Source organism: Typopeltis vanoorti, chromosome 3 (genome assembly GCF_054136105.1).
Source record: "Typopeltis vanoorti isolate ZY-2024b chromosome 3, IOZ_Tvanoo_1.0, whole genome shotgun sequence".
Taxonomy (NCBI): Eukaryota; Metazoa; Arthropoda; class Arachnida; order Uropygi; family Thelyphonidae; genus Typopeltis; species Typopeltis vanoorti.
In genome coordinates, this window is record NC_143551.1 from 24,995,172 (window position 1) to 25,010,778 (window position 15,607).

General features: G+C 31.6%; 1 protein-coding gene across 1 annotated transcript in view; it reads right to left on the reverse strand.

Moving 5' to 3' along the window:
* LOC150107999 (glutamate receptor ionotropic, kainate 2-like) overlaps window positions 1-6,723 on the reverse strand; it is an 82,001-nt gene extending 75,278 nt beyond the window's left edge. Inside the window, exon 1 of the mRNA XM_090415505.1 lies at window positions 6,501-6,723. Coding sequence (XP_090271631.1) covers window positions 6,501-6,656 — 156 coding nt within the window. The 5' untranslated portion in view covers window positions 6,657-6,723. The remainder of the gene's footprint in view (window positions 1-6,500) is intronic.
* Between the last annotated feature and the right edge of the window lie 8,884 nt (window positions 6,724-15,607).

Genomic DNA, 15,607 nt, shown 5'->3' on the forward strand with positions numbered 1-15,607 from the left:
AATTCCATTAATGAAAAAAAGTTATTTAACATAATTCCTTCAATTTAACATAAAAAGATGCATTTTGTCGCATGTTGTATATCTTAAAAAGGGCAGTATACTAGTACACAAGATCAATCACTGTCTGTCGCCATGGTACGCTCAGAAATGCACCAAGGAATCCTATTTAATTCTACTGAAATACAGGGTGGCCATAAATTAACTTTCCCTCATAGGTGGTCTGTATCTAAAACAAATAAACAGAATGAGACCACATTTTTTACTAGACTTTCAAAGGCATGGGGAGATGAATTCCGCGAAAAAACAAAACAAAAGTAACAAAAGTCGCCGATAGGGACTATTTAGGCACTGGCAGAGCAGAAGCAGTCAAATATTTCAGTAAACGCAGGTAAAAAGGATTTTGCAAATTTCATTGTGCGTACGTGACAGCAGCCCCACCAATTTCACTTAAAACGGGATTGGAAACGTTCATGTGACTTTTGGCTTTGGGGTTATTTGAAATGCGTTGTGTATGTTGGTGGCGTTCCCAACTTGCATGTCTTAAAAACATAAAAAAGGGCGTTAAAAACATCCAATCCTACTCCCTACGCTCAGCCTGTAGAGCATGTCGCACACTGGATGCAATTTCTTGTACACCAGAAAGGTCAGCACATTGAAAATCGTGTTTTTGGTCAATTTGGCCCAGATTCTGATGAATAAAACATTATATCCTGTGAGTTCAATCACTAGATTAATTTTTGTGTCTCTCGCAATTTGTTGTTTTAGTTTAATTATTATTATTATTATTATCATTGTAAAGCGCCACATAACCAGCTGAAAAGAGTGTCGCGGCTGTCGCGAAATGTTATTATTCCATTTTATCTGCCTTTAATATAATTATCAGCTTGTTTCCGGCTCCGCCAGAGCCCAGTTTTTCGCATCGGCGACTTTTGGCACTAAATTTTTTTTTCGCGGAAAAAAAATTTCTCATCTTCCCATGCTTTCAAAAGTCTAAATATAAAATTTGATCCCATTCCGTTTATTGGTTTTAGCTACAGATGCCTCCAAAGAGGGAAAGTTATTTTATGGCCACCCTGTATATTAAGGTTGTATATTATGAGAACTACTCCACAAATTTGTCTTAGGGGCGCTACGTGAAAACTCGCCTTTAGTAGTAAAATATAACCATCGAAAAAGTGTGGGCCGCTGAGTTATATACACGGTCAGAAAGGTTTGAGACACACTGATTTACAGAATGTTTAACGACCATAAAATAGTCCAACGGAAATATGAAGAATAACCCATTTAAGCAATTATCACAGAAATCCCCACACAATTTGACTGAATTGCAATATGATACAAAGTAAACTAGAAGCCAGAAATATTTCAGTATTTCACCTTCATGCCAGGAAAAAAGTGACAATCTGCAAACATTAAAAAATTAGAAGATTATTTTATCATTTTTTATATTCGTTCTGAGCTGAAGTCCCTTTTATAGTACATTTATTTGCTCATAATTCCTAATTCTTAATTATTATAGTTATTATAGTTATGGATATCATATCAATCATTTCATATTTATCGATTAAAAAAACATGGCCTTAAAATCAACCATATTATTATTATTATTATTATTATTATTATTATTATTATTATTATTATTATTATTATTATTATTATTATTACGTGACACCTCTAAACAGTCCAAAGATTCATCGAGGGAGGCCACCTACTGTACAACTCTCCCTATCCGTTAACTACAGCGAACTGCATCATCTAGAATAAGCCATCTACTGCCTACCACCACCAGTATATCGAAGAGAATAAATGCTAAAACTTAATTACAAGAGAAAGCGGCTATAAGATATAATATTATCTTCATTAATTTAATTAAACATGAATTTTAGTGAAATTATATTATCGTTATGACAAGCACCTCTTTATCGCAGTCGTTATAGCTATTCGACATTTGCCCTTCAATGGATAACACTTTGGGATTGTATCCTACTAGGAATTGTAGAACTTTAGAATTCTCAGCTAAAGCAGAAGCAAACAGTGCTAAATATAAATGCCAGCATGGTTTTTCATTCCCAAAGGGTAGGCAATCTGATTGGAGTAGAAACGCAGTTACCCGAAATAATGGACTTGTTGCAGTCTTAGTCGCTTCGATTAGAATTCAAACAAAGTCACGTGTTGTGATATGAATAATAAATAATCATTTCTAACTATTTAAGAATAGTTAATAATAATTTTATAATAATTAATTAGAAATAATATTTTCACACACACACACACACACACACACACACACACACACACACACACACACACACACACACACACACACACACACACACACACACACACACACACACACACACAAATATATAATATCTTATTATAGTGTATATAAATGTAAATTGTCGAATCAACATTAATGGTCGATTATATCAAATAGTAATTTTTCTTACATTATGGCGAAGGCTTCTTTGCAAGGATGAGCTTTTTGAATGTAGAACCCCACAATGGAATTATAAAATCCATCATTTGATATGAAAAAATTCTTAGGGCCGTTTTCATGGACAAGGAGGTCAAGTGCATTTGCACTCAGAATGTAGCAATACTCCTCATTCAGGACTTTGGGTATACAGTCCGATGATTTCTTAGGACTAAGCAAAGGATCCTCTTCATTGATTTTTCTAATATAATAAAAAACACCAGAGGTAGAACGCTGAAAGACAAACGGAAATAGCATTAATCAACTATATTAAACAATTACGATATATTCATATTCAACATGAAGTGTAAATGAAATAAATCTTATAACGTGATTTTCTCCCTGAAGAAAGTAGGTGCAGCTCCTTTATCCCTGAATAATTTTGGATATTGCTTGGCACCCAGTCTTCTCCTTTAGTCATCAACGACGAAGAAGTTTATGGCTATCGATTCTTGAAAATAAAAATAAAACGTCATTTTAATGTCTGATTTTCATAATTAAGAAAGGATCTTAGAAACTAAGAAATATATAAGAAATGCCTAATTTTCATTCTCGTATATTCTAATTCCGAAGCCATATGCGATACAGCCACCAAATACCGCAATTTTATTATATCATTGGTATTTTATCTATTTATTTATTTTTATTTTTGTGATTTTAATTCCACCTTTTATTCCATATTCAGTTTCTCAAGTCAACCTTTCATGTTTTTTTTTTTTTTCAGTTTGTGTTTTCTTGGTTTTAATTTATACTTATTCTTTTCAGATTGGTTCTTTTGTGAATTTTAAAATCTGCTTATTTCTTTATTGAACTACTTTTCAACACATTGAAATTCACTGTCAGTATTAAAAATTGTTCGTGAACGACAGGAAAAGAACGATGAACTTTTTTCCCATCAGCATATCACACAGGTACGTTTTTATTAACATATATGTGCCATTTCTATCTTGGTTTTTGGAATTACACTAGCACACACTCGATTATTATTATATATTTTAATCATTAAGCTACAGCGTTCAAGCCAACGAGGTTAACAAATGTAAGCTTGCCAGAAGTCTCGTATATACGGGACTGTACTGTATTTTACGTCGAATTTTGTTGTCCCGTATTGTACTTGTAGGGACAGCCTAATGTCCAGTATTTTAATGAAAAGGAAAAATTATAAATATTATCTTAAGAAATTATAATTTTAAGTATTATTTTCGAATAATCCAACTTAAATTGATTTATAAGTCATAAAAACTGAAAATTCGAGAAAATTAATTGTGTTTACAGTTTATGGTGGCGGCATGACGGCGACGGTCCCTTTAATTGGTCGTCTCTTTGTTTAGTATAAGCATTTTATTTATAATTCTGTACAAATATATTGTAATTGCTTATTTTCAAACAGTTCTTATTTGGACATCGTGCAGAGCGGTATCGTATCGCACGATGTCCAAAAGTAAGTGGATGTTATTTGAATAATTATTAAAAAATAATAATAATTATTACGTCACATCCCCTGGAAGTCCAAAGACTTATCGAGGGAGGGCATCTACTCTGCAACTTTGAACCACCCAAATCCACCAACTACAACGAACCACAATTACACCAACGCCATCTACCGCCCACTACCACCACTAGTGTTTTCACAGAAAATCCCAAATATCTATGCCCATTGCGGGATTCGTACCAAAATCCTTTTAGTTGGAGAGCGAATACGTTAACCACTCGGCCAACTAGGCATGTAATATCCTGCCCTTTTCGAATTTGCGATATTTGTTTAATACATGAAATATATAATTAAACGTAAACTAATTTTCTTTATTAATTACACGAAGGTAAATTAAATTTTGTTTCTTTCCTTAAGCCCTTAACAATGCCAAAAGGAAAATGCGTTTATGACGATGATTATTCGCAAGAATGGAATTTTATTGCAAAAGGATAACATAAGGACGAAGTTGAATGCGAATTCTGTAGAGACGAACGAATAATAAACACATTAACACTGAGAAACACAGATTGAGCATTTCGAATTCCAGTTCCAAAAGTACTGATACTTATTTTGTAAATATATATATATATATATATATAAGATTAAAATTCAGCTGATTAGATCCCGAGAAATTATAACGAAAAACTTTAATAAATAACGACTAGTTTCATCGGTGTTCCGACTTCTTCAGTTGAGTAAGAAATAACATAAGACTAATAAAAATAACAAGGTAAAAAACATGGACTTTCCAGCTTAATAAAGAGAAGCAGAATAGTAACAGTCATATTTGAATAGGTGACCGCGTGCTACTGTTGGCATGAGTTGAATGTGTGTGACAGCTAATTTTAGAACGCCAATATTGGAATATTGCGCTATAGGAATCAGGCAAATTGCAGCTCAGGTCGTTGTTCAAGTGTGAAGGGTCCAGAACAATTCCTTTGGATTCTATAATTCGTCTTTCAAATTCATCCTTGCATATATATATAAATTGGTTTTGTGGTCTCAATCAACTTGGCGTGGCAGTTCTTCGGGGTTAAAGTTTGCGGAGAAGAGATCATGACTGGAAAGGGCGCTCGCTCGTGTTCTACTGTAGGAGATGTCACATCTATGTGCCTCAAGACGAAGTGAAACAGATTTATCTGTGTGGCCAAAATAAGGTCGACCACAGTCGCATATAACTTTATAAACACCAGGAAAATGCAGTTGGTTGTGTTTTGGTTTTGGTCGACTCTGAAAAGAATGAAGTTTTGGCAGAGTAGAATAGTCGGTCTTTATGTTCAAATTCTTTATAATCCTAGAAAGGTTTGGGGTAAGAGAGCTGATAAATGGTAACTGTATGTGAGTGATAGGGTTGTATTCATCTTCTTGTTGAGGTTGTTGGCGTTGTCTCAAACGTTTAGTGATGTTATGAGATGAATACCCATTATTTAAGAAGGTGTTTTTCAGGAATTAAGCTCTGTTTGAGGGTCTTCTGCCGTGGAAGTGAGACATCTTGCTCGATGGACAAGGGTGGAGATGATGTCCAGTTTCTGACGAGGGAAGTGATGAGAAGTGGCATGCAAATATCTATCAGTGTGGGTAGTTTTTCAAAAAATTGAAAATTTAAGACAGTTAGGTAATCTACTGATCTTTAGATTCAAGAAGGGGGTGGACGCCGTTAAGCTCTAGTTATGATGTGAACTTGATGTTCTCATGTTGATTATTTAAATGGTTTAGGAAGTTTTGAAGTTCCTCTAAACCATGATCCCAGATTAGGAAGATGTCATCAAAGTGGCGTAACCACAGATTAGGTTTTAAAGTAGCTATAGAAATAGCTCTCTCCTCAAAATCTTCTAGAAACATTTTAGCTAAGACTAGGGATAGAGGGCTGCCCATAGCTAACCCGCTTGTTTGTTTATATATTTTATCTTCGTAGCAGAAATAGCCGGAATTGATGCAGTGAGTTAGAAGGGCAAAAATATTTTCTTAGAAACCTTCTCCTCCTCAAGAACAGTCAGAACTTCATCAGAACGACATCACCTACACTGCATAATCTACCATCCACATTGCACTGCCTACCGATACAATGCAATCTACTGTAACGAAGTATGCTATCTATCAAAATTAAAGTATATTATTGAATATTAAATATAATTATTTAATTCTAATAATAAGGAATTTACTGCTATTGAATTTAACTAGATTTTAAAGGGATAAACTGAAAAAAACAAAAAAAAAAAACGATTACTTTATGAGATTTAAACATTGCTTTGCTGTTATTGTCTATATATTTAATATAAACAAATAACTTTTATAAAACTTTTAAAATATATATCTAATGAATTTCTCTCATAATAATGACGACTGCTCTTGACTAGAAATTGAACTTTCTTGTTCATTATTGGAAATCGGAATAATTTCGACAAGGTAATTTTACATAGTGCTGTAAGAGATTCTTAAACGTGTAGAATTAAAGTATGGCATCCAGATAGAATATGCTCTATTAAAACAAGCCATGAATAATTTTGCATGTTTGTTCGGCAAAATACACATTTCCAAAATTCGAATTACCATGATAGTATTGTGCGTCGAACTCCCTGCCATTGATCCGCATGCTATTTTTTTATTCTGCAAAGCTCTTGACAGTTGATCAACTGTCTCTATAAGTGATTCCTTCTCCAAAATTGTCATGTAGGACAGTAGACAACCACTGTATGATGACACCATGATTAAAATAAATAACCACCAGAATAACGCAAGCACTTTGAAAGCTCCAGAATCAAAAAATGACTTCATTCCTGAAAAGATAATAAATAAATAATAATAACAATAAAATAAGAAATAACGTTTTATAAATAATTATTTATAAATTATTTATAAATAATTATTTGTAAATAAATAATAAAACTGCGAAACTCGATGGAAGAGATAATTCAACAAAACAAAACAAATATGTAATTGTTTCCGCGATATTTAAATATCACTGAATAAACTTTTTTTCAAGTAATTTCAAGTAATTTTTCATTCTTTTATTCATATCATTAACAATATCTTGAATTTAAAATGTCATTTTTAGTTCATAATTTGATAAATAGTTTGTGCACTCTTGAAATTACGCAAGCATAGGAGAACACACACATACACACACACACAAAATAAATAAATAAAAATAAAATATTATTAACAGAAGGGGGAACAAATGGTATCAGTGTCACTGAGAGATATTGCGGATCGTAGATACTTTTTTTCAAAATATTTTATGAGATACAGTATACAGCATAAGAAAAATGAAATTTTAAAGGGAAAAATAAATTAAGCTTGCTTTTTATTTTCATTTATCATAAAGACGTATTCAATTATCCATAAAAAAATAAATGTTTCATTTATATTTAAGCAACACTACTTACCTTTGGTAGTTAGGGTTCCAAAAAACATCCACATGATATTTAGTAAATTATGACTTCGTAAGCCTGTGATGCGAGAAGAAATTACCTGAACGAAATATGCAAATAAACTGAACAGGACCAAAGATATCACTATGGCTATCCATATCTGAAGAAGAATGTCAGCAAAAATTAACAAAACATTAACTTCAGAAAAACAAAGGACTGAATTCTATTATTTATTTCAACTATGATATCAACATATAATAAGTACTAAAGAATAAGTGAGACGAATATGACTTTAAGTTTGCTCCAAAAACAGATACAGCAATATCTCAATCGCGTCGATTAGTGGGAGAGCCTAATGCGTTCTTTAAATCGCATTAGACTCTCCTAATGCCTAATGCGATTTAAAATCACAAACGCACTAATCGAATATAATAACCTATGGTAAAAAGTAAAATTCGTTCCTCAAATTTCTTTTTTGACCTCATTTTTTTAATAAAAGAATTAAGATATGTCTCAGGGCCTAGTTAAAGGAAAACCATGAAGCTGAAAGATAAAACATATTCAGAATATAAATTTTAATCTTCTACTTCTTAACAAAGCATTGAGCTAACGCAGTTTGTCGGGCATATTATTTCTTTTTTTCATACAACCGACGGTATGGCCCTATTGCATCTTCTATTCTTCTGGAAATTTTACTGTTTCTCTCTTCATCAGGGTCAGCCTGTAAGCATTGCTGCTTAAAAATTTCGATTGTACGAAAAATATTTTAAAAATTATTTCTGTGAAATATCTTTTGGCTAATTATCAGTGGTTAAATTTTCCTCATATCCTTCGGGATCTTCCTGGTGTGCATCTAAATTTAGCAGGTCGGAATCATTCAATTCTTCAGAATGTGCTTTAATTAACTCTTGGACGTTATCATTGAAGGGGAGAAAGAAATGAAGGCCCAACGTACGAATTGGTTGCCAACACGCGAAATCATGTGCTTTATAGATAAAATTTCCCAACTGTTATATAAGCAAAATAGTTACCATTTTAAAAACTATAAGGATCATAAAAGAGAAGTTAATTTTCCGACGTGTAATAATAAACAACGCATTTCAGAAGACGGATATATTACCATATTATCAGAATCGATTCTCCTTTTTATGAGATGCGCAAAAGTGTCGAAGGGTCTCGATTCTGTGGGCGTACTATAGCAAACGACATAAATTTTTGCGGTAAAAATTTGAAACACAGAGTACATGGAAATAGTTTAGTATAGTATTAAAAATAACTTTATAAAATGTTTTAAATCGGTAACTAACATTTTTTTAGATAAACAGTATATAGGCGCAATAATCGAATTTGGGTATCGAAAAAAATAACGCACTAATCGAGGGATTCTGTGCTAAATATGTCTGCCATTCATCATTATTTTAGTGTTGAGGGCTTCCGTTGTCAACCGCATAATAATGATATTTATTCTAATTTTGTTTTGAGGATTTATAGCATGACCCAAATGTATGAATGTAGGTACAAAACTTGTTCCTACAAAAATAAGAATTTGAAGAGAATTAGACATTTATAGTTTAAATGAAAAAATCAAAGCATAAAGGTAAATGGAAAGTGTTTTCATGTAGGTTAAAAATGAAAATACTAAGTGCAAGATGAGAAGACTAACGAAGGGAACCGACCTAATATATGATAAATATAAATATAAAAAAATAAAATAGAAATAGAAGGAAACAAAAAATAACGTATTAAAAATGTTTTTGTTTCGTTTGTTTGTTTCTATGTTTTTACAGTTTAAAGGATTCATGATTTCATGATTCCTTTAAAGTAGTCATGAGCAACCTTGTGCTCTTTTCATAGTCCCATTAATATCCCGTTAATAATCAGTTTTGATAATAATATTAATAATTGCAAGAAACAATTACTCTCTCTCTGTATTTTCTGGCAAAAAAATCGACACGAAGCCAAAGAAATAAAAATGACTATAGATATGTGGATTTGTTTTATTTTGGGTATATAATCCTCTTCATAAGACAAAGACGACCACTTCATTCTTTACCTGAAAAAATCAAGGATTGTTCGAGTTTCTTGGAAAGTGTTCGCGATTCGTGTTTTATGAACTCTTGTATTTAGAATGGAATTACTTGCATGCTGTTTTCTCAACCACATGTGACTCTTTTATTATTAATGGCAACATAAATACATTAAAGTCCTGCTCTGTGCATCCTGTTCATGCCGTTTATGTTTCATAGACAAATTATAGCTGTTATGCAATCGTACATTAGTTTAATCCGAAAATCCAGTTATATAAATTCGAATAACTCACCACCAGCGAGAAAGGCTGGATTATTGCCTTAGTTGATAGAAATTTCCTTGGACTTCTGATCATGAAGGTAACAGGTGATTGCCAAATCTGGAATACCACATCAGCTACAAGACTTCTAGCGAAAGTTATCATCATAGTAAGTCCGTTTATATCAGCTTCCTGAAAGGTAGCCAATAATAGTTATAATACGTCATCCAAAAACTTCAATTTTCAAGAAATTATGATTTTTTTTAGATAAAAATAACTACTGTTAAAATGAATTCTGATTTCAATGAGAATTCTGCTTGGCTTGTAATTATGCCCATTTCTTAACTGAAAATATTCTTGAATAAAATCATTAATCCAATCGAATTTCCTTTATATTTTATAACATGAATCATGTTAATTTTCATGATTCGGATTTTGACATTGTAATATAGTTAGGAACAATCCATGTTTTGAGTGTTTGCACTGATTCTTTACGGACAGCTGTTGGTAATAATACCTGTTAATCGACACCAGTTTCATTAGAAACCAAATTTAAAAGTCCTCGAGGAAGAAAAACAACACGCATTCATCTGAAGTTCGAAAGAGCATGTACAGTACCTCATTATCGAACATTTGTTGCAATAAAAAAATTCGATAAGGACTCTTTAAAACGCAAGTGAAAATGCAGTTCACATAGGAACAACCACGAAAGAAGCACCATTCGAGAAAAGTTAATTTACATATCAAGATCTATCGATACAAAAAAAACTACATAAATGTCCGTCACAAATTGTATGCGATCACTGGATAACTGGATAACTTTCTGCAAAGGTTCAGCTAATGGAAATACTCCGAAGAAACAAAAACCATTACGGCAGTGTTATTCTAATTTTTAACTGTGTGTTTACATCCTGTTCGCCTATTTTGCAATAATTAAAAAAAAAACTAAGTTTCTAGGAGTAAAGGAAAGCCTTTCTACCTCCAGAGGAAAAAACTAGGTTGCCCAGTTGAAAAGCCTTTACAACGCCTTGAAACCCAGCTCCTTCCATTTAAAAATCTTTTACCTTGCCAAATGAACTGCGCTGGTTACTTGGTTTTCCCTTTCAGTCGTTTCCGACCGTAAGTCAGTTTGTAAGCATTGCTCACAAAATATTCCTGGTGAGATTTTTACAGGGTTGTTCACCATTTCTTTCCTTCCCCGAATTGTATCCAGGCTCGGGACCGTCATATGGCTGGGACGTATTCATGACTGTCATCCATGTGTGTTCACAGGGCCGATTTGCCTGTTCTGAAGGACGAAAATCCCGAGTTTCCCGGTGGAAAAATCCCTCTACCTCCTTGTGTGTCCGGCTAACTCACCTTTAGTCGAAAGAGACCAGATAAAGGTTCCTCACATCACTGACGGGAATCGAACTCAAGTCCCTCCGACCAAACGGCTTCATCTGTACTTACTGAGCTACGAAGGCGTTTGCGGTGGCTCTCGAAGGCTAAAAGATAATCATTATTTTAGTCTGGCTGTACCATCTGCAGCAATAATCATCTTCTTTTGTTCACGGAATATTCCAAATAGTTACTCTCCACCAAATAATCTGACATTCATTATTCCAATTTTTACTAAGATGAAGGGAATTGATGCCAACCGTATGCGAGAGGTGATCAAAAATCTCGATCCGTAAATTACTTTGAGTAATCGTCATCAAAATATAACCTTCCAGACTGGATTCAGCAGTGCTTCCCTTGTTCGAAGTGTCTCTGTCAACCCTTTGAGAAGTTGAGAATGGTTTTATGTGAACTCTAGTTCTATAATTATTTACAGTCGAAGTAATGTTTAATAAATAGTATGGTAGCCTAAAGTAATAACTTGCTAGAAGATATTTAACTCTAAACTGCAGTTAACATTAAGTATTACAATAACATTCAATTTTTAGCATACGTTCCTTGCGTTACGTCTTCATCTGCAATTGAGAGTCACTGATACGCGGTTTCCAGAATAAACAGGGTGTTTACGAATAATTACTGCAACATGTATCGCGTCATCTATATATATAGAATAAAAAATGTTTCCTTAATGTTTACTGTTTAATGCAGGAAACATTAAGGAAAAACGTATCAAGAGGATTTCTCCTTATATACATTTCACATTGTTCGAGCACATGTTTAATAAGCATGTGCACCATTATAAAAATGCTTTATTTGCCTCTAAATGGCGCCTAATGAAAAGTAAGTAAATGTATTTACCTGTCTATGAAGCATGCCAATTATACCAGTAACATTTCCGTCTTTTGTAGTCATTCCCCACTGTCCATCCACTGTATCTCTTAACTTATATCTGTAAATAAATATTTATTATTTTTTCTTCTACATTGGTAGTATACGGGATTTCATGATAAGTTTTAATTCAGATAAAGTTTATAATTACAACTGCAGGCAAATCAATAATCTGTGCATGAATATATACCATGAAAAATCTCCAATGATTCGAATCCCTGAAAATGGACTGACTGGCTGATTTATTCAATCTAATTGCATATGAAGAATTCATTGCATATTATAGAAATGGTCAAAAAGTTCATCAATAGCATAGGGTTATATTTATAGTAGGTTTGTAGTTACATATTATCATCTTACTGGGTGAAATCGTAAAGATTGATTTTAATATACTAATGTGTTGATTTTCCCATATTTGATATCAAAATAATCTTTCACAGATTACCAAAGTCAAATGTATATAATTATGTTAATACGGATAGTAAAAAAATAAATAAATATAATAAAATCAAAGAGTGAACTAAAATTCAGAAAGATATGAGTCAAATGCTTACCTAAAATTTAAGAATTTAGCTAATGTAAGCATTATGATTCCATCTGGACGACCAGTTATAATTTTTTCCCCATCTTCATCCACTTTAACTTCAAGATACTGAGGAAACTTCAAAGATATAAAGAGTATAAAATTTAGGATAAATATGGGAATGGAGTTCTCTGAAGCTAAAGCAAGATTATATCTGATTTGAACCCTAAATTTTCACATATTTCAAATATATTCATTTTAATTTAGTATTAAAATAGATGTGAAATCAAGTAATTGTTCTTCTTCTTCTTCTTCTTCTTCTTTGATATTATTATTATTATCATCATCCACCTCATCATCATACATTATATATAATTAGCATGTATTTGAAATACATATTATTTTACATTATTATTATTTTGTTATTATTATTTAATTTTCCAATTGATTAACAGAGCCCACATCCAGATAACACAAGCAACCAATAAGTAATGGTATCTTTGATCCATATATATAAAATTTGTGCATTATTCAAAGTTATTCTCTTCGTTCTTTAATAATAATCAAATCATGGGCTTTTTTAGAAAACCCCAATACAATACAACACAATACAATACAATAGCATTGTTGTATCATTAACATGCAGCACAAATGCAAACTTAAGCTGTCTTCATCATGCGCATTAGCAGACCAAATTGATCTATTTCTATCATACATAATATATTTTATCATTTCGAATAGTTTTGTATTGTTTAGGAATTAAAGTCATCCTCTTTCTAAGAAAATTGTTAGCGCGATGCCTTTTAATACAGAGTCATCTTAAAATTCATCTGGATATAGAAACCTTGTTGCGAAAACTCAATAATAGCGAAATTTATAAAATAAATTTAAAATATATTAATTTTAAAATAGAAATTATAATATCATATAAATTTATTTAAAAAATGAGTAAATTCAATTTTAAAGAAAATAACAAGAGAGTTGTTGGATTTATCGTAAAGGCGCCGGAAAGCTGAGCTTGTTCCTAGTACATTTGGGGACGATCAGAATTAAATGTGGAAGTTTAATAGAATTACATACAAGTTTACAATCTCAAATATATTAAATGATATTTTTACTATACTTAACCTCTATGACAGCTAAGTTCACTACAGCATTATCCCATTTCCTGCAGTGATAGAACATTGACGATTTCAGTGTAGAGAAGCTCATTGCAATGGTGAACTCGCTAGTGACCTCCAGAGAATTTGAGGGAAAACATGGTCTCCTAAACCAACGAATGGAATATAAAATATCTCGATCTCCGCTCATTTCATTAGTATCGCATCGTGATTGCTGATGATAATTCAAATAAAAAAAGGAAAGAAAAAATATAGGCAGATTTAAAAAAAAATTAAATAGCATAAAAATCACTACGCTTTTGTCACAAACTGATGGATGAACGATTTATTTTAACATTTATCTGTTTATTAGTATTAATGTCTTTATTTTGTTATTTTATATTATCATTTTATTTAATTTTTTAAATTTATTATTATGAATTGTTAATAATGTAATTGGCTCATTTAAAATTTGAAATATATTGTACAACAGTTTCATGAAACTTGACTCACTATAAACATAAAACTAACCAGGGGGGGGGGATTCATCATTTATTCCTTTTACATCTTTAATAATATATACACCATATAGCTATCAAATGTAATATACAAATGTGTAATTTGCTTATATAAAACTGAATCATGCATTTACAATTGAGCTACTAATGAAACGTTTAATGTTTCATTAATAGAATAATTATTATAGAATTATATTAATGGGATTAATAAAATTTCCAATATGCTTACATTACATTTCTTTTCTTCATCCATGTATGAAACAAAAACAATGTAATAAATCCCACTCATGTTGGAAAAGGCGACTGATAAATTGTCTATGCTCTGTGCTACATCAACAAACACGAACCATCTCATGTAATATTTTATAGAAACTGGCACCTGGAAAGGTAAAAAATTGTAATTTGCACGTAACTTAATGGGAGTGAATGTAGACATACGAACAAACAACTGGTTAAACAATTTTATAAATGATAAAAACTGCAGCTAAAATATGTACAACATTCCCCATTATATAACACATTGAAATTTAAATACATCTTGGCATTGGCACTTTCTTCAAAAGAAATTTAACCATATTGATAAAAAAAAAAGAATTTGCATTTATGGAAACTATGCAAAGCTATAAATAAATATGAACCTTTTCATATATATTAAATAAATATGAAAAGGTTCCGAAGAAGTCAAAATAAGCAAGTTTTGCAACAGGATATTTGTTTTTTCGGATCATTCCTAAACACGACAACTGAATACATTTGGCTACTTTGTGCATGCGTTGCAAACATTATCAGATTCAAAGAAAAACCAGAATGACTTGACATATTTACTATCGATGTCAAATGTCAAAATTTACTAACATCTTTCCAAATATCAGAGTACAGTTGTTATACATGAGTGTATGGATTAGGAGACAAAATGATCTGAGTAGATGCTTATGCGTTTTTTAATTTAATTTAATTTAATTTAATTTTATTTTATTTTATTTTATTTTATTTTTTGGAAATGAACTCGCTAGATGCATAACCTAAAAATGGATTCAAAGATCTACATGAAAATAACATGATTATTGTCATCTAAAAAAATTATCCCAGAATAATTTGCGCGCTGAAAAAGAAAAAAGATTTAATTTTTGAATTGCCTAAGTTTTGTTTTAAATAAAACGTTTAACGGTATTATTTACTCCACTAAAAAATAAACTATTACTTTAATGGCTAATATAGCCTACTTTCGTCACACTTGCGTTTAGGACTGCCCCTTTTTTTACAATGTCATTGGCTCTTTACCCAAAACTTAGGGTATTACTGAAGTGTTATATATGAATATATATATATATATATATATATATATATATATATATATATATATATATATATATATATATATATATATATATATATATATATATATATATATATATATATATATATATATATATATATATATATATATATATATATGTGTGTGTGTGTGTGTGTGTGTTATATTTAATATATGAAGAATAATAAAGGAGGAAAATTTGGACATACCTTTTCGGATGTTGTTTTCTATCTCCTTATTTGGGCGATGTGCCTTCATATGATGTTAAGCTGTTA